Genomic DNA, 18,832 nt, shown 5'->3' with positions numbered 1-18,832 from the left:
CCGCGCGGCCGCGCTCTCCGTGCCCGGTCCCCTGGGCTTGGCGGGCAGCGGGGCATGGCTGCGGCCCCCCGCCCGGCCTGCCCTCCCGGGTGCCTGTGCTGGCAAGTGTCACTGCAGGAGCGTCCGAGGAGGTTTTTTCAGTATTCCTGTTAACGGCTCCGTGGCATCTAGGTAATTCCAGAAGTCCCAAGTTCCGAGTCAGGAGTGGGATAGAGGGAGAAAGGAAAGTCTTCAGGAAAACGTACTCGTGACTGTGCTGGCAAGTGTCACTGCAGGAGCGTCCGAGGAGGTTTTTTCAGTATTCCTGTTAACGGCTCCGTGGCATCTAGGTAATTCCAGAAGTCCCAAGTTCCGAGTCAGGAGTGGGATAGAGGGAGAAAGGAAAGTCTTCAGGAAAACGTACTCTCCTTTCTTAAAATACAAGATTATTTATTTCTCTCCCACCTGCTTCACAGCCCCTCCCTCCCCATTCAGGCCACCGAGCGGCTCGTGCCCCACTTGAACTTGCTCACTCACGTGCAGGGCTTCCAGTCCCTGGGTTTCCCTGCAGGAAAACAAGACTCTCCTGGGAGCAGGACACCCTCTGCGGGTCAGTGCTGCTTTAATACCCATGGAAGGAATCGAGATCTTTGGGTTTTACAACTTATAAAATAATTTTTTTTTCTAATTCTTTGCATCTATATGGGAAATGTTTACGTTAATCTTGGCCCTACGTTTAGTTTATGTATTAGCAGTGCTACTTTCCACCCATTTATGGTCTTTCAGGTTTTTCACTTAAAACTCACCCACGTATTCGGTTTTCTGACTGTTTGGTAACTTCAGAATTTAAATTAACGATGTGCAATGTTTTGTCAAATGACCCGCGGGCATGAACGCCAGCAAAACTGTCTGAGCAGCTACAAAGCAAATGTGTAAATGCTCCCGAAACTCAGCTTGGAAGAGAAAGCTGTGAACTGCCTCGCTCTGCTCTGCGGCCCGAGGAGCTGCGTTTGGGCCCTCTTGGGATAAGATGAGGTGGGAAAGCTTTGTATAATCACACACTAGTTCTGTAGTGTGAAAAGGAAAGTTTAAATGTCTGTTGAACCCTAGGCACTCACTTCTGAAAGGGTTTTTTGTTGTTGTATTTTGGAATTGGTCATTCCAGTATTACAGAATCATACTTGGAAATACAGAGCTGCTGCCCTTAAGAATCATGGGGACAGGTTAATCTTTCCTAAACCTTTTGATGCTTTTAAAGTCAGGTTTGGGAAGTGACTGCACTCTGGAATTTCTTCGGTTTTGAGTGAGACGTGAGTGGAAGTTCTTGCCTGATAAATGCTTTCATTTCAGTGCTTCTGCAGGGCTGACAAGGCATAATCACCTACGGCGCAATCTGGGTAATTACGGTTAGCAACAGGGCATCATTGTTAGAACTTGGTGCTAAACTAAACTGCTTTGATTAATTGTAAATCTGTAAGGTTGTTCCAGTCTTTCGAGCTGAATTTTCATCTTTATCAGTTTAAGAGCCCACACAGGGAATCAGCTAAGGAAATTGAATCGAGACTAATAGTTAACAATTTACCGTACGTCATGGATTTTCGGTCAAGTGATAAAAGGCTGGCAGGAAATGAGAAATTGATACCTCAAATAAGAGTAAACATGTGTAAAGTATAGCTTTTACAAGATTGTTTGATAAATTATAAATCGGTTTAGGCAAGGCACAAGCCGTGCTGACATATTTCAGTTGGTTTGAAGCCGATAACACTTGAAATAAGTTAATACATCTGGAGGCAGATCCGTGGCCGATGTAAATTGTCCTAGTGCTGCTGAGAATAATTGCATTCCAGCAATTAATGCTGATGAAGGCTAAGTCTTGGTATAAACAGCGTTTTGTGTTGGTGGAACGTGAGTCTGAGAAGGAGCTGGAATTCACTTTGAAAGTGTAAGAAGGCTTTTGTTAGGGACATGGGATTTTAAGCAAATCGATTTTTTTCAAAGCTTAGTTTGTGGGTATTGAGACATGCAAGTTACCTGGTTTGTGACTTTGCAGGAGATGTTAGAAGTTTCAGGCCTAGGTTACATCCTCGTTTTGCAAAAGCTTTTGTAAACACTTGGCTTGGTGTGTAAATTTCACTGATACCGGTAATACTGCTCATGTGTCAGTCAGCCTGCAAAAACATGGCAGAACTTTGTGCAGGCTTTAAGGGTCTCTTGTCTGTAAAACAAGAAAGGATTTTGGTTTAGCTTAACTACAAAGGTGCTTCTAAAGCTCAGTGATGAGAAGATCTGGCCCAGCAGCAGTCTGTGTTGTTTGCTGAGGCATGAAGCAAGCCAACCACCACAGCCACCAGAAGCGCCGCTCAGGTGCTGCGTTTCCTCTGTCAAGGCTTAGAATGATCCATAATCGACTTACTTTCTGTTGCAGATCCATGTTTATATATTCCTCGTTTTGCACACATGCTTGAGTTTGGGGATAAGAACCACGAGGTGTCCATGACGGCTCTGCGGCTGTTGCAGCGGATGAAGCGGGACTGGATGCACACCGGCCGCCGGCCCTCGGGGCTCTGCGGAGCAGGTACCTCAGCCACGGGGTATTAGCACTGCCCATGCAGTGGGCTGGGTGGGAGAGTCTGGGAGTTGGGAACAGAAGAGGAGTTTCTCACTTCCTCACGGATTCCATCCATGTTCTCTGGGTTTTGTGCTGGCAGGCACCTACAGATTATGTAGGTCTTCATCAAAATAGTCTCTGAAACTCAAAACTTCATTTTTGTCCTTGCCTCCTGTATTACTGGCTGAGATCCTTTGTGTCTTATGTTTTGGGGTTTTTAACCTCTTTTCTGGTGCTCTTCTTGCCCCCACTCTCTGCAGGCTCTACCTGCTAAAAGGTTTTTTTGTCAGCTAAAATGACACCATTAGAGCAAGCACTTTGATTTGTGTCTTTACACAGAGTCTTATGCAAGAAATGCCCTCTTTGACCTCTTCTGTGAAATAATTCTCCTCTCCTTCTTCATCTTTTTCCAAGATCCATCACTCTCATGATGCTTACAAAAAATCTACTGCTGGTTTGGAAGGGTTGGGTTAAAAGGTAATCAGTACCAGCCAGTGAGGGCAGAGTAAGGAAGGGTGTAGATAGTCACAGAGTTCACGTGTGAGCTTTATTTTACTAGATCTTAGATATGTATGCTGGAATGAGAAGTAGAGCTCAAACCTTGAGGAGCCCAGAACTGTGTGATCTTCTTGAAATACTTAGCCTCTAATTATAAGTACTTGCTTATATTATGAGTACTTGCTTATTGCACATTGCCAAAAATTTGAATATAGCCTCTATGGGAGACCAGACTAGTCTTTTATTCACTACGTAGACTATGTCCATACAAGCAAGTGCTTTATTCAACAGACAAGGAACAATAGAGTGAAGCAGGTGATGCTGAGTCCACACAATATGCAGATCATGTGGAATACTGTGGACTGGGTTCAGTTTGGTTCGCTGGCCTAAATGTCTGTGCCACACATTTGAAGAACCAGTTGTTAGTTCAGGCCCTGATGTTCCCCTTAGGAACGGAAGCACTTTAAACACATATCTGAAGTGAAGCTCTGGTTTAGTTTCTTCTGAAAGGAAGAACTTTTGGATTCTTAAAACTGACCAGCACACTGAAACCACTGCACAATGAGTGGGGGTGATGCTTCAAAACTGAGTTGGTGCTCTGAATCAACACATTAATATAAATGCAGCCAGTAAGTTATCTAGCTGTGTAGAGGGTCTTGCAGGAGAGCACCTAGCCACCAGCAAGACAGTGACAGTGGTGACAGCAATGAGGATAACCACTTAAGCAGCTGCAGTGTTTCACTCCTGGCTACTGGGAAAATTAACTGGAGAGCTTTTTATTCACGACTGATAAATTCTGCTAAAAAGATGGTAACTTTGAAGATATGTGAACAATGAGATGTTCTTGTGCTGTATTTAAGTAGTTGACTATGGGTTCCAAATGCTAAAGCGTATAATTTTTCAGGGTGTAATTTGCAATCAGTTTTGTTGGGTAGGAAGCAAAGTTTGTCAAGTCAATCACCTGTAGTTAGGGACGCAGCTGAGCATTAGCATTTATAGCTTTTAGCTGAAGGCAGGGACCAAGAGAGGGTGTAGTTATCTGACTGTTTTCTGCGGTTCTTTAGGAATTTTTCCTCTTTTTGACATTGACTTTCCCTGCTTATTCTCTAGCTCTGCTAGTGGCAGCAAGAATGCATGATTTCCGACGTACTGTTAAAGAGGTCATCAGGGTGGTCAAGGTTTGTGAGTCTACATTAAGGAAAAGGTCAGTGCAGTTTTATTGCTTTTATCTTTCGTTTACAGTACCAAAAAGTGGGGTAGTCGAAAATGAATGTATATCAGAGAAAACCAGGTTCTCTTCCTTTCCAGAAGCGCCAAGAATAAAATAAGTACAACATGTTTTAGCTGGACATTTCTAAGCACTAACACCTGCCTCTTATGGAAGGCCTCAAAAGCCTAGCAAAGATGGTAAGAAGCACTGTGGCCAATTTAACAATTGAAGAATTGAAGGCAAAAAAAGATTGGGTCAGAAATGTTAATGGTCTTGTCGTGTCCTCAGAAGAAGCCACTGATTGATTCTCAAAGCTGAGGATATACTGCAAGATATTTCTTTATTTTTCATTTATCCAGAATACAGTGCTGAAAAGTCTTGTCCTTTAGCTGTTGCTGAACAGAACTTTTCTAAATGTTTTGCTGAAGTGTTCATGTTGGATAGTGTTGCACTGCTGATAAATAGGAGACAGCATAGTGAGTCTAATGGCAAGTTCACTGAAGAGGTCCAAAGTGGAATTATCAGCAATTTCCCAAGTATCTTTGGCATGTGTGGGTTTTTTAAGATCTACTTGTATTTTGCATATTTTGACGAAGGAAGCAGTCATCCAGTTTCCCTCATTAAGTCAAAAAACTACCTAACTGTGCAATACCATGCTTTTTGCTGCCCTCACTTGGAAATTTGTGTACCACCAGTAAATTCTGAAGTCATTCTACCAAGGTCTCTGCTTAGAAAACCCCCCTGGTGTCTTTTTCTTTCCACCTTTCTGAGACCAGCTGAAGCACATCCAGTCCAATACTTGTTCATAATATTAACTTCTTAATTGTGAAAAATGTTTTTCTCCAGATCTTAATTTGTGGAACAAGAATGATACTAGTTCTCTACCATGCATGAGTGGTATAGGGACAAATTTAAAGTCTTTGAAATCATTTAAGGTGCTACAGCTATAAGGATGGAGCAGTACCAGTGCCATTTTTTTCTCAGGTCAGCAGGTCATGTATTTTAATGTGCATTTTGTATGATTAATGATGTATGCACCTGCAATCTACTTCAAGATGCCTCAAGAGAGTTCATTCTTATTAAGGAAATAAGCATAATAAATTAGAGTTGGAAGAAAAATTAATTTGAGCAATTGTTTCAAGTGAAGAAATCTTACTTCAAAATTCATGCTTTGAAATGTTTACTGAAGTCAACACACATCAACTAAAATGACAGCGTTATTTACTTTGACAGGGTAAATGTGACAGCTGAATTATTCTCAGGCAGCTATAATTACAACTGTATTTATCACGAATCTATAAATTTGATTGATGTTTTTCAAATAAGAGCACGTTATATAGTATTTAATGGAGGCAAATTAAAAAATACCTTTGAATAACTCTTTCTACACTCCAGTTTTGTTCCTCGTTTTTCAATAATTCCTCTCAAAATGCCATCAGGTAGAAGTTGTCTAAATGAATAAGCACTTGTTTCACGTTCTTAAAAATTTCTTTGCTTCTCAGTATGATGTACAGTTTTATTTCCTTTTAATTATTGCTATAGTTACTCTGGTTTGTAAAGAACTACTGCTGCTTTGTGTGTTGTGAAGTTGTTGAGCGTCGGTGGGTGAACGCTCATTAGTGGACGGCGCTGGATGCTGCGCTCGCTGCTGATGGCTTTGCCCTGACAGTTCCTGAAGTGAAACTAGAGGCCAGATCATGCTGAAAAGTCCAGCCCGCAGGTTCTGATGTGTGGTTTGATTTAGCCCCCAGCTGGCTTCATGGCTCCTGGGGAAGCACAGGCCATTGGAAGTTTGATTTGCTTTCTATGACAATGGGTTTCCATGGCAGAAATCTGGAAGGGAAGGGGCAGCATGGACACGAGGTGCCTTCTCCCACACCCTGTGGAGGCAGCCCAGCAGTCTGCATGGGACAGGGATGTGCTGATCAGTGGCTTGGCTAAAGATGTGGGAGCAATGCTTTTTAAAAAAGCCAAGCTTGGCTTCCTGTTTCAGGAAGACCCTCAGCAAGAGGTGGCAGCCCTTCCCTGAGGATGTCACTATTCTGTGCAGTGCAGCTAATGCAACTGTGTAAAAAGGGATTAGTTCCCACTGTTGTCCATCAGCGGGAGAGCACCAAGTCCTACAGCCCTGTAGTCTATCACCTCTCTCTCACCACTGTGTCCTGCAAGAGTAGCTCTTGGGAGGAGGTTCACAAAAATGTGACATACCTTCAGGTCATAAAAATGAATGATCTGATCATAAGGGAATCTGTTCTGGGAGGAAAAAGTTACAAAGCGTGGCCTGTGGACCCTGTCACTCATCTTCAAATCAAGAGTTCTTAATTTAACCACCTGTTTGCTTAGAAACCAGAGTGTGTTTATTTTTAATATGTGTGGGTTTTATGTAGGATCTTGGTAAGAAAACTTTGTAGTTACTTCACAGGGCCTTCTAGCTTTGTGTTTTGAAGCACCCAATTAAAATGTAAAGCTCATTGCTGTTGTTGAAAGCGAATGTATTAAATATTAATAAATGCACTGATAATTCTATCTCATTTCCAGTGTAATTGAAATTATATTAACTTATATATCACTTTATATATTCAAAGTACTGTGCAAATATTAACTAATTAGTCAAATTGTTATTTTCTGTGTAATCATCTATGGAGATAGCAGAAATTAACTTTTAATAAACCCAACCCTTTTATTTACTTTAAAATTCAAATTTGTGCCTATGTTCAATGCACCTGTCTTTGCTGCTGCCTTTTTAACCTTTACATACTCTGCCCCTTCATCTCTTTATTCATCTCTTGCATACCTGCTCTGCATTCTAAATTCTGTCTTATCTGCAGTGATAATAATTTTTGTGATATTTATCCATTATGCATTATCTAATACTATGTGGCCCTTTAAGATTTTACACACCTCTTCAGTGGAAATGATAAAAAAAAATAATCAGCTTATCTTTGTTAACACTTGCATTTTACTTCTTTGGCTTATTTTCTTTATCTTTAAATAGATCTGCATTTTGTATTAAAAATATTTCTTCTTGGTTCCATAAAGTCCTACCTGTTCAAAAAACCTATTTGTGATGAATTTCAGAAGTAAAGCTTCATCTAGAAGGAACTGAAATGAAAGGCCAAAATGGGTTTAAAGTGTTCATTTTTGAGGTGAATGTTTTTTCTCACAACAAAATAGTATTTCTGGGGAAGGAAGATGAGATCTGTTGCAAAGGATCTCCATGTACCCGTTGGAGATGAGGCAGGGACTTTTGTAAAGAGGGTCCTTGGCTCCTGTCCTAGGGACCCAACTACAGCTCTTTCGTTGACCTTGGTGGCCATTTTCTGAAGAAATGAAAGATTAATGCACGCAGATAAATGTATTGCCTGCAGCTTTTCTTATTTTCGTTTCTGCAGTACATAGCTCACAGAAACTTCATGTCCGAGCTCTCCCAGGGCAGTCTCAAGCTGAGTAGGTTTCTGCAAGCACAAAGTGAGGAGCAGGTCAATGTGTGAGTCCAGAGTTGGGATGGGAGGAGAAGGTAGCAGGGATGTGGTGGCTGGGAGGTGGCTGCGAGGTTACGGTTTCCAAAACACCAGAACCTTGCCAGGGTCAGAACTGGAGGGAAAGGTGTGAAGAAGTCTGTGTTCAGCTGTGATCCAAGTGCAGCTGTGCTAAAGTCCTGTGAACAGTTTCTGAACTAAGTGAGAGCTGTTTACTTAAGGTATGTGAGCACGGAGAGGGGCAGAATGTGCTCAGTATGTCAGAGCTGTAGAGGTGCTCTTGTTTGAAGAGCGGTTTGGAGAGGAACTTTCAGAAAACTGGGCAAGTTACTTCATGTGAAGCATCTCGTGGTGGTGTCTGCTCTGATCGCAGATTAGCAGCCATGGAGCTCCTTTGCTGGCCACTGTTGTGGTAAGCTGAGAAAGTAAGTTGAGAAATATTTTATGTCTCCAGTTAAATAATTTCAAGTGGCTTACAGTTGATTTCTAGAAATCTGTCTCGTATAGCAAGTGAAATACGTGATCCACACAGGCTGGTATTGCATACCTGGGTAAATTGGGTTGTCTTGTTTTAATGAAAAAAAGGGTTTATTTTTGAGGCATCCAATTTCCCAGGCAATGTTGCTTTTTATAAATCTGGCTTCTCTACAGCTAGTGAGCTAATACATTAATTAGATTCCTAATATACTTTAGTACTCCATGCTTGTTTTTAAAATGTCATTTCAAGATTATTCAGTGTCTGTTACTTTTGAAACAATAATTATCTTATTAGCACTAACTTGGGCTTAGTTCTCGTAAACAGTTTTCTCTGTGTTTGACTTCCCTTATCTGAGTGGCTGTTAGGAAATCAAGCAGCACACTATTTTTGTTTTCCAGGAGATCATAGAGTGATTTTGATAGACCACAGTGGAAGAACCATGCTAATGAAACACAATTTTAAGGAATGCATATTGTGTCATTATCGTGGTGTGAACACTTTAACCGGGGCGGGGGAACACCAAAAACATGCACAAAACAAACAAACAAAACCTAAGAAAAGGGGGATCTGTTGCTGGGATTACTGGTGGGCTTAACATGTACAAAAGTGTTAACCTGAGTTAACTGCATGTGTGTTTGCAGAATCAAGGCTTTAAAATTTATGCTGACAAATTTGTGATCATTTTAAATCTCTTTTTTGGTGTGAGCAAGTAAAAGCAACTAATTCCAAAAGGTGCTTTTATTTAGTACAATAAATCTTCCCAGATATGTATTCTTTAAAAAAAAAAAAAAAGGCCAGAGAGTTGTTTGCAAATGTGCACCATAAATTATCAGTCACCAGTTAATTTGCAGTAAATGACTGTATGTGAATGCTCTTAGTCCATTTCCAAAAGAGTTAAATTGTATTAATGTAGTACACCATGCAAGTTGTTTAAGTGAAAATATTTCTCTTTACAGTTGCATTGGGCTCGGAACAGACAAACTAATTTATAATTTGGCACAGGTCAGGTGATAAGCTGTAAATTGTAAAACCACAGTAACAGGATCACCTCTAATTTTATCCTTGCCTTTAGCAATGAGGTACTCATTCATAAAGGCTTAAAAAATACCTTTTTATATGGCTGCAAGTACTTGTAAAATTATATATATGTACAATGAATAAAATAAAGAGATTGCACTTCTGTTTATTTATACTGGTGGCTTCTAGAAAACTTTTTCATGTCATGTAGGAGACATTTAATAAATATTTCTGATACATGTTCTCTATTAAGTATCACTTTTAGGGTATGTATTTACATCCTTCCATAAATAGTTCATGCATGAACATTGTATGGTTTTGGAAAAAAGAATGAGGAGAGGATTATGCAATAGACTTAACTTTGTAGTGTAAAAATAGTGATGGATCGGAACACCAGTGTGAATTCTGAACTTATTTCCTATGAGTGAGTGCACAGGCTTAGTGTGGTAGGTAGCACTGATGAAGGTAAAGTTAAAACAGTGGGGTTATAGTGCAATATTTTGGTACTTCACTAAGATACAAAAATAAACCCCTTACTTTTCCAGAGTTTGCAAATGTTTGAGTTGTCAAATCAGCTGATCTTTTACTAGGATATTTGTAATTGATATGACAGTTAGGATTATGTAGTTAGCATGTAAGTTATTATTTAGGGTTTTAATTATATTGTTAATTTGGGAAAAATCAGAGGAATTTAATTACCACCAGCAGCTTATCTTGCAGTAAAGTTTTTTTAACGTGTTTCTGCTAACAATATGCCAATCTTCAGCTTTGTGGTTTGGGGTTTTTTTAACCCATTAATAAAATATTTTAAGTAGTGTGAAAATACCTCTCACAACAGATAATTTAAAGGCTGCCTGCTCAGGCTAAATTTCACATTCACTCTTAAAAAAACCCAACTGTCACTGAAATTACAATTTGTTTGCCCTTCTGTATAGAGGTTCTGCTCAAGATACCCCTGCTTTATGCTGCTTGATTTCTAGAATTCGGTGCTGACTGGGTGTAAGTAGGAGGAGACTGGGGCTTTTCCTAAATGATCACTGCTTAGAAGTTCCTCTTGGATGTTGAACTTGAACTCCTGAAGCATTTGTGAGTTTGACTCAAGAAGATCTCGTTCTTTTATGTGCTTTGTTGTACCTCACTGCTGCAGAATTTAAATCCAATATTAAAACTGAGCAGCTAGCTACACACAGGAATTGTTTTGGTTTTTATCCTTAGCTGTAGACTGGATTAATAAGTCTACACTGGTTGGTATCCCTGAAACAAAACTGAGTGAAAAAAACATTGCTTGTAACTTCAAAATGACTGACCCATTTTCCCTTATTGGGAACTAAATTAAGTGTGAACAGAATTGTTTACTATTTTGGGCACAAAAGTGCATTATGAGAAGATGAGGTGTGTTTTTTTTTCTGTAAACAGATGGAACAAAAGCTGTAGATATTTTTCTTTGGGAAAAAAAAGAGGTTGGGATTAGGGGCAGATGACACCAAGCTCTAGGAAAACTTTTCTTCCAAAGGAATTTGCTTTAAAGAGTTTGCTGTGAGAAACTGTAAGAGGAGGGTTTATACTGGAAGCTGAGCTGTAGTGGTTGCCTCTGCTTCGACTATAAATAGACAATACTTGTCTGCCAAATTTCAATTTTTAGAGCCCTTTTGAATTCATGCCAAGGAAATAATATCTTAATTTGTATATCTGTTTATTTTCCCCCTTCTGTGCCTGCCTTGAAATGGCAACTCTTATTAGATTTTTTTAGATTAACAAAAGTGCAAAATGAACTTTGACATCATTTTTATGAGGAACTTAAAAAACAGCCCGCAGCTATTTTTATGTATTTATTAATTTATTTTATTTTTTTCAGCAGGGCACTCCCTTGCTGCTGAAATTATTCTGTTTAGAATTAAGGTTGCGTCAGTTTCTCTCAGCTGCCAAACTAATGTTACCTTGTTTCCCGCGATGCAGACTGCTGCCTGCATCAGTTTGTTGCCTTGGTGGCATGTGTCCAAACACTGGAGAAAATTAAAGAAATGTTTAAAAATACACAGACAGGAGGATATCAGCCAATGTAAAGTGTTGAGGCATGCAAGTGGTTGGCAAGCACAGGTATTTGTTTATATCAAGTTAAAGGAGAAAATGTTGAGTGAACAGCTTGCTCTCCCACAGAGATGATGCTCAAGCTGTGATCCTGACCATCAGGGATGGTTCTTCATTTCAGGAGGAAGGCTAGAGCCTTGTGGTGAAGACCGGTGAGGAGTTATGAAATAACATGCTCCAAGTTTGCGTTTGCCCACCAGCCTGTTCCTGCACCATTGTGGTGGCAGCCTCACCACCAGCCCTCGCCCCGTTGGGCTTGGGTGAGGACAGAGGAAGAGGAGGGCACGGGTGTGGTGGGACTGGATGCTGGTGGCTGGGATGGATGGTTGAACAGTGCTGTGGATTTGAGGCTGGCACCACCAGCAAACAGGACGTGTCCTAGTCCAGATGCACGGATGGTCTTAGTGAAAGACCTGTGCTGCTGTTCTAGCTCAGGGCTGAAGCTGGCACTTGAGGCCAAGCTCCTGGGCCAACATCTGATGGGTGCAGGGTACGTGACGCGAGTCATACAACATGGTGGACAAGGAGGACAGACAGAGCCTCAGGTGTCCACAGAGAGACGTGCCACAGGGTTAAGTGTTGAAACTGGGCATGGTCATCTCATCCCCAACGAGGATGAGTTGCTTCATGAGCAACTGGTTTTGCTACTGGAGTTTTCTGTGTTGCTTCTCATGCCTGGAGGTGTTGCTCTTTTGGCTGGGCTCTGGGTCTGGCTGCTCATCTCAAACTTGGGGCAAGTGTGGGGTAAACAAACTGGGTGTCATTGCCAAAGAGTGTGTTGGCTTTTTACAGTGGGAGGAAAATAACATTTTGACTAGATGAGACTAGTTGGGAAGAAAAGTCTTGCTGAATTGGGACTACTTGTGAGTGCATGATTCATATGTGGAGAGATGGATGACTGTAATTTAATGATGGTGGCTGGGAAGATCCATGTTCCTAAAGTGATGCATGGATTTGGCATTAAATGAATCCTGAATTAAAATAATAATAACAATGCCTAGTCAGGTTTCTCCTCTAGCCTGATAGATGAGGCTCCCTCCTGGAAGGTGGGTAATGCACACTGGAAGCCCATTAACGCTGAGAAAGATTTCTAGGCTGTTAATTAAAAGCTGGGTGCTGCTGCTGCCAACAGCATCCTCCTCTCCTTTCCAATTTGATCTGTAAGAGAGGAGGAGGGAGCCGGTCCCTGGTACTCTGAGGGAAAGTTTTGGGCTGTCAGTCACTCTCAAATACATGGCTAATTTGGGGCTTTGGGGAGATGGCTCAACTCCAAAAGCAAGACTAGGTTTTAGAGGCTTTCTTCTCCTCAGAAGCACTAATTCTGGCAGGCATAGCCCTGCATGGTGTCAGCATGCTGCTTTCTGTGGGTTTTATGTAGAGCTGCTGAGCTCTCCCTGCTCATTTCACAGTATGAGATGCCACGTGGCTTGTGGCCTGTGCTCTGGGAGCAGGGTGTATGGGCTGTCTTGTCCCTCAGTTTGTATTAAATAAATAAATAAATACTGGTACTGCTAGGATATAGGGAGAGAGCATGGCCAGGTGCTTTGACCCTAGAGTTGGTTGATAAGCTGGATTTCTGCCCTAGAGAATATTTCTTCTTTGGAAGGAGTTTTGTTGCAATCGGAGGCAAAAGAGAAAACCTCAACTGCATTTTGGGGAAGAGACATGCTTGAAGGGTCCTGTGCTGGGAGTACTGAATCACTTGTTTTTAGTTTCCTAGCTTAGCAGATGGAAGCTGTTGTCAGCTTTGCTTCCTTTGGAAGATGGGAATATTCCAGTGAAGCAGCTGCCGTTTTCCCATGGAAAATGTTGATGCTATTAAAAGGGCACTTTCTGTCACAAAAGCATTCTGCCAGACATTTCCTGACCTGGCTTTGTGCTTAACCTTTTGTCTCACTTTCTCCATCTGTAAAATGGATGTGCTCATTCGCAACCACCTGTGTAAAATGCTGAGAATTGTGGATGAAATTGTGACAACATGGTCTCATTTAAGTGCAATTCCTTTGAAAGATTCAGCTGCTTTTATGGCAGTTCTCCATGGAGCTAGTCCCATCTCTCACATAGGTAGGAACTTCTAAAATGTGAAAATTAAACAAATACAAGATGTATTATTGTAAAATGACATGCATTCATCTGTTCCATCTGTGCAACGTGCAGAGGATCCTGTTACTTCACTGCTGCTTCTGTGCCCTGGAAAGCTCACTTCTTGTCCTTCTTCCAGTCTGCTGAAGATCTGTTACTTTAACTTTTGCTTTGTGTAAATTAATCATGCTAACATATCAGGAATATTTTTGAGTGTACTCCTAAGCTATGATGGCAGATATTTTAGTTTGAAAATGTGTTTTGTTGTTGTTGATAGCTAAACCAACAAGACAAGAGGAATGAGATGCATTTCTCATTTCAGTTTTGTCAGTCTATACTTAATTGACTGCAGTGGCTGCAGTATTTCTGTTCAGTCTTTTTGCATAAAGAAAAGCGTATGTTTCATACTTTAATAACAAAAGTATTTGTGATATGAAAAGATACTTTCTTTGCAGCAGATGAAACAATTAGTATCACTTCAGATCTAATGTATTCTGTACTTGAGCCAGAGTTTCTAAGGATGACATGTTTATTCAGTAACTTAGCAATTTGACAAATTTTGTTACTTTTAAAGGAATTCTTAAAGATGTTATGATAATGTGCTGTATGCTTTGGTAGGTTGACAGAGTTTGAAGATACGCCAACAAGTCAGCTAACCATAGATGAATTTATGAAGATTGACTTGGAAGAAGAATGTGATCCTCCTTCGTTTACAGCTGGTCAAAAGAAGCTGAAGATACAGCAGGTGAATTCTGAATCAGATGCTCTCTGTGTTTCTCTCCTCCCTCTTTATGTTCCTTTTTGAATCAGTTAATACTAAACCCTAACTGACCAGCCTTTGATAACATTTAGTTACATTTATTTTGAGGTTCTTCAGAGAAAGGTGAGCATTCATGCAAATGATACCCATTAACTACAAGATATTTTTTAATTTTACTGGCAAAGGGAAAGCTTCCCAGTTACCAAAAAATAATAATTTTTTTTCTCCTATATTATTCTTGCCTCCTCCTCCTCCAGAGAGACATGCTCTTTCTGATATGTACCTTCAAATGTAGCTTTAAACATCCCCTGATGAGGGATTGAAGGATGCCTGCCCTCTCAGCCAGCCACTGTGGGAAGTGCAGACTCTGCTCTTGTTAGTGCAGATGAGGAGGTCTGGGTGGCCGAGTAAATGAGCTCCAGCTGTGCCTTCATGCTTTGCAGGGTACCAGTGTTTGGTGCTCAGCCCACAGCTGCTGTATTGTGGATGAGGGCTCAGCACACTCTTCCCAGATGCTCCCTGTTTGCAAGCTGATGTAGTTCTAAGCACTGTTATCTCCTTTTGCTTGCTTCCCTGCTGCATGTGTGTATCCCTCTTTGTGCCCTGACCTTTAACAAAGCATCAAATTTTTTTGTCCTTAAAAAACTGAGGGCTCTCATGTGACAAGTGAAGCTGAGCTTGTGGCGTGGAGGTCTAGAGTAGCTGTCCTAGTGTCTACAATTCTCTTCTGTGTGCTGTATGGACTCTTCCACCGTGGTTAGCAAGTATCATGGTCACAAAGGCATAATGTTTGTGACTGAAACAGAAACCAGGCACTGGTTTTAAGGAGATACCTGCCCATGGTCAGGAGAAGTGCCCATATATACAACTTCTTTTTTAAACACATATGAAAATAATAACCCCATTACTTTAATGAGACTGCTGTTTTTTTGTGTGGTTCAGCACCTGCTTCCACAGAGATCAGTTCTCATGTGGCTTAATTTCTTTACAAAGCATGAACTCAAGCTGGCACCAGAGGAAAAGATTTTACTGGCATCATAACCAAATGTTACATTATTAGTTTTTCAGGGGGTTTGTTTTTCAACTCTAAATATGCTATCATTTGAAGGCATGTCTGTAGGTGTGTTCATTATGTTCTCAAGAGCCTACCAGATGCTGTAGGTCAGTTCTTACTCTGCTGTCACCTGTGTGCTGTGTCTGGCCTGGGCACTTGCTCACAGCTATGAGCACATTCATAGGGTCTGACTCCTGAAGAATGGGGGCTTTTTCTTTGCAGCTTGCCAGCATGAAGGTTCCTTTTGAAGTGTAGAGTGGGGCAGATAACATTTGAAATCAGTCAGTATTTTGAAACTTGTCTTTATTACCTGACACTACAGAGTAATTTGAGTTGGGATTCAAAACCTGCTTAATGCTTTTAAAATAACTTATAAGTCTCTGTCTCTCTATACAGTTCACAAAGTTTTGGGGCTTTCTTAGTAATTTCATGTTTATTTTGTTTATTTTAATTTCAGCTTGAGAAGGCGCTATCAAAAAAGCTGGAGGATTTTGAAGGTATGAGTTGTGTTTAGTGTAACATACCACTCATTTGTTCAAAATTGCATCAATGATTGCTGAGTTTTATTTTTATTTCCACACCACAGGCGAAATATCAAGCTATCAAGATGAAATAGAGATTGAATTAGAAAACAGTAGACCAAAAGCAAAAGGCGTATTTGCAAATTTCACTAAAGATGGTAAGTCTATAAAGTCTTGTGACTGCTTAAATGGTAACAGGTTCAGATCCTGCAGGCAGTCTTAAGTGTGTGAACTTTATTGTGATAAATGTGGCCATATATATTCTTGCGTAGTAGAAGATCTCTATTGCTTTGGGGTTCACTCTGCCATTTAGTTGGTTCATATATCAGTCTTCAAAAACAACTGCATTGTTAATTATGATGACAGTTCACTAATGTTTTCAGTTGTTTTTTCTCTCCTGGTGCAGTATAAACTTGGCACTGGCACCTGAGAATGTTCCTTTTTACCACTGAGAGTGTAGTGGACCAGTATCCAGACCCTCCTGCCACCGAATCCCTCAGTTGACTAAGTGACATGGAAGGGCTTTGGGCAGGTTGAACTGGCTGGCTTTTATTTGTAATTATACCACTAAGTAACCAACTTCTCTGGCAAAACCCTTTTACCTGCCATGATTTGATAGCATGGTACTTCTATGTTAAATGATGACTCTATTCCCAAAACTACATTTTTATAGCCATTTATAGCCATTTTAATTTGAAGAGCACCTATAATATGTATTCATGTATTCATACCTTGTACTGAAATACGTATTTCTACAGATTTTCTCTAAAAGATTTTTGTTCTGAGTGATCACCTCTCTATTTATTTTCTGTAACAGATGGGATGCAATGATCTGCTGGGGTTTTCTTGCCTTACAGATTCTGTAGAAGATAATAGCTCTAGCATACTTGGAGAGGAGGATGCAGAAGATGAGGAACTGGAAGCAGCTGCTAATCACTTAAACAAGGACTTTTATAATGAACTTCATGAGAAGGATGGAGCAAAAACAAATGAAGATGAGGAATGCAAAAATGGAAATGAAGTTCTTGTAAGACCACCTGCACTGGAATCCCTGCTTGGCCCACTCCCCACTGCAGCTAGTCTTGGGATAACAGAGTCCATAAAAGAATGCATATCCACTAAGGATCGAGAACCTGGTGAGTAGGAGACCAGCTTGGAGTGGAGAATGGGAACATGCAGCCAGTTTTGAGTTTTGTTGTGTCAATCACATCAAGTACGGGGGCTGTGAGACAGGATGGGACCAGTGGCCTTGGTTGTTGATGTTGTTCATTGGCATCTGCTCCTTAGGAAGCTGCAGGAAAATCTGGAGCACCTGATTATTTTCTGAAGCCTGAGAATATGTATCTCTTAGTTGTGTGTTGAGTGGATTTGCAGGCATCTGATAGCTGATGGGCATATTTTAAGCTATGTAGTCTCAAGTAGGAAATTAGAGGAAGTGTATGTATTCCTGTAAATATGACTGGAAATAAAAACCCAAGTATAAGGATTGTAGATCAAGGCAGGCTTTCTCAGGAGACATTTCACTGGAGTCAAACATGACACAGTCTGTCTCTCTGAGAATTTTTGCAAATGGCAAATATTTAAAATGTTTGTAAGATTTAGTAACGGGCTGTATGCTTTTTTCTTTGGCTTTGGTGTGTGTCTTTTGGTGGTAGTTTTGCTCTGTTTTTCTTGTAACCCTCAGATCTATCTGCATCAGATAGCTCTGTATAGTACAGTAGGGACAGGACTAATCAACTAAGGAAGCCAGTTTTACGAGAGCCATCAAAGCAGACAGTACTGCCAACAGGCAGTTGTCCAGGCAGGTTTGTTTGCTTTCTTTAAGTTTGGTTGAGCATTATGGAGATGGCATTTTTTAAAAATTCATTTTGCATTTTAATGACACTGAGAACAGAACCCATCTAAAGGGCATTTTATTCTTTATCACAGTGAATTTTTCCATCATATGACACACCTGTCTGAATCTCTTTTGTCATTTTACTTGCAGCATCTACTTATTATAAGGTGCCCCCTGCCTCAGTAGATGAACTGAATGAATTCAGAGTCTTATGTTAGTGTTGACATCCTAGAAACACAGCAGGATGACTGCGTGTTTATATTTGGTACAAACAAAATCCTACAGAAACAGTTGAGTGGTTTGGTTGTGATTTAATTATGATGTAAGAAAATGGATGGCTCGTGGCTTGTTTTTCTCCTGGAAATCAGCAGTTCATGTCGAAGTGAGGTCAGTAATGGCCAGAAGCTGTTGTTGTCTGACTAGCCAATGACCTGTAAAAATGAGTTCCTGATGAGGGACACTTCTCAGCTGGCGTTGCTATTGACCATTTTAATGGACAGGCTGAGGGCTGAGTTTAAAGATGAAACTAGGCTGGTATTGCCAGGGAAGTTGCTCTGAGTTGGGTTTCAGGCAGGTGGGCAGGAGAGCGCATGGCTGCTCATGCTGTGGCTTGTCTGCATTTGCTGTTTGTCTTCTCCAAAAACTTGAGGATGTGCCAAATTAACTGAATTTCAAAACTGAATAGGTTTCAGTATGTTCACTCTCTTAATGCATCTGAGAAATCATTGCAGGTGTTTGAACAGGTACTTATTTTCTTAATATACTGTGAAGCTCACATGCTGAATTATTGTTTTGGTTGTATTTTGATTGTAGATCCTGCCCCAAACTTTTTTTTAGTGACTCTGCTAAATTATTGTAAGCATTCAAAAGTTTCATGTTATGTCAGATTCTGGGTGCAGTTCCCAGTCTCTGAGCCATTGCCATGCAACGCCTTTGAATTTAGTTTAGTGTCATTTATATTGTGAATCTCACCTGGCTGTAGGTTTGCTATGGTACTTCATGTTCCAACACTTAAGTCCCTTGAAGGGAGAAGAGAATCATCCTAACACTGCACCTTTAAGGTGACACTTTGGTCCTTCTCCACAGCTGTGTGAGTCATAAACCAGGAACCTTCCCCTTTCTTTAGCCCTCTCTAACACTGAGTCATCTTCCACTGTGCAGACTGTCTGGGTTCAGGTTGGGCTGGAGACTTTAGCTGGGATGACTTTGTATTTCCTGCTG

At 40.7% G+C, this 18,832-nt stretch overlaps 1 protein-coding gene across 1 annotated transcript in view; it reads left to right on the top strand.

Annotated features, from left to right (window-relative positions):
- BRF1 (BRF1, RNA polymerase III transcription initiation factor 90 kDa subunit) overlaps nucleotides 1-18,832 on the top strand; it is a 164,216-nt gene that overhangs the window by 78,971 nt on the left and 66,413 nt on the right. Inside the window, exons 6-11 of the mRNA XM_010000663.1 lie at nucleotides 2,405-2,554; nucleotides 4,196-4,289; nucleotides 14,058-14,184; nucleotides 15,711-15,750; nucleotides 15,840-15,932; nucleotides 16,632-16,910. Coding sequence (XP_009998965.1) covers nucleotides 2,405-2,554; nucleotides 4,196-4,289; nucleotides 14,058-14,184; nucleotides 15,711-15,750; nucleotides 15,840-15,932; nucleotides 16,632-16,910 — 783 coding nt within the window. The remainder of the gene's footprint in view (nucleotides 1-2,404; nucleotides 2,555-4,195; nucleotides 4,290-14,057; nucleotides 14,185-15,710; nucleotides 15,751-15,839; nucleotides 15,933-16,631; nucleotides 16,911-18,832) is intronic.

Source organism: Chaetura pelagica, unplaced genomic scaffold (assembly GCF_000747805.2).
Source record: "Chaetura pelagica isolate M959 unplaced genomic scaffold, ChaPel_1.0 scaffold36, whole genome shotgun sequence".
Classification (NCBI taxonomy): domain Eukaryota; kingdom Metazoa; phylum Chordata; class Aves; order Apodiformes; family Apodidae; genus Chaetura; species Chaetura pelagica.
Note: the sequence above shows the minus strand (reverse complement) of the source record. Positions and strands in the feature narration are given on the sequence as shown.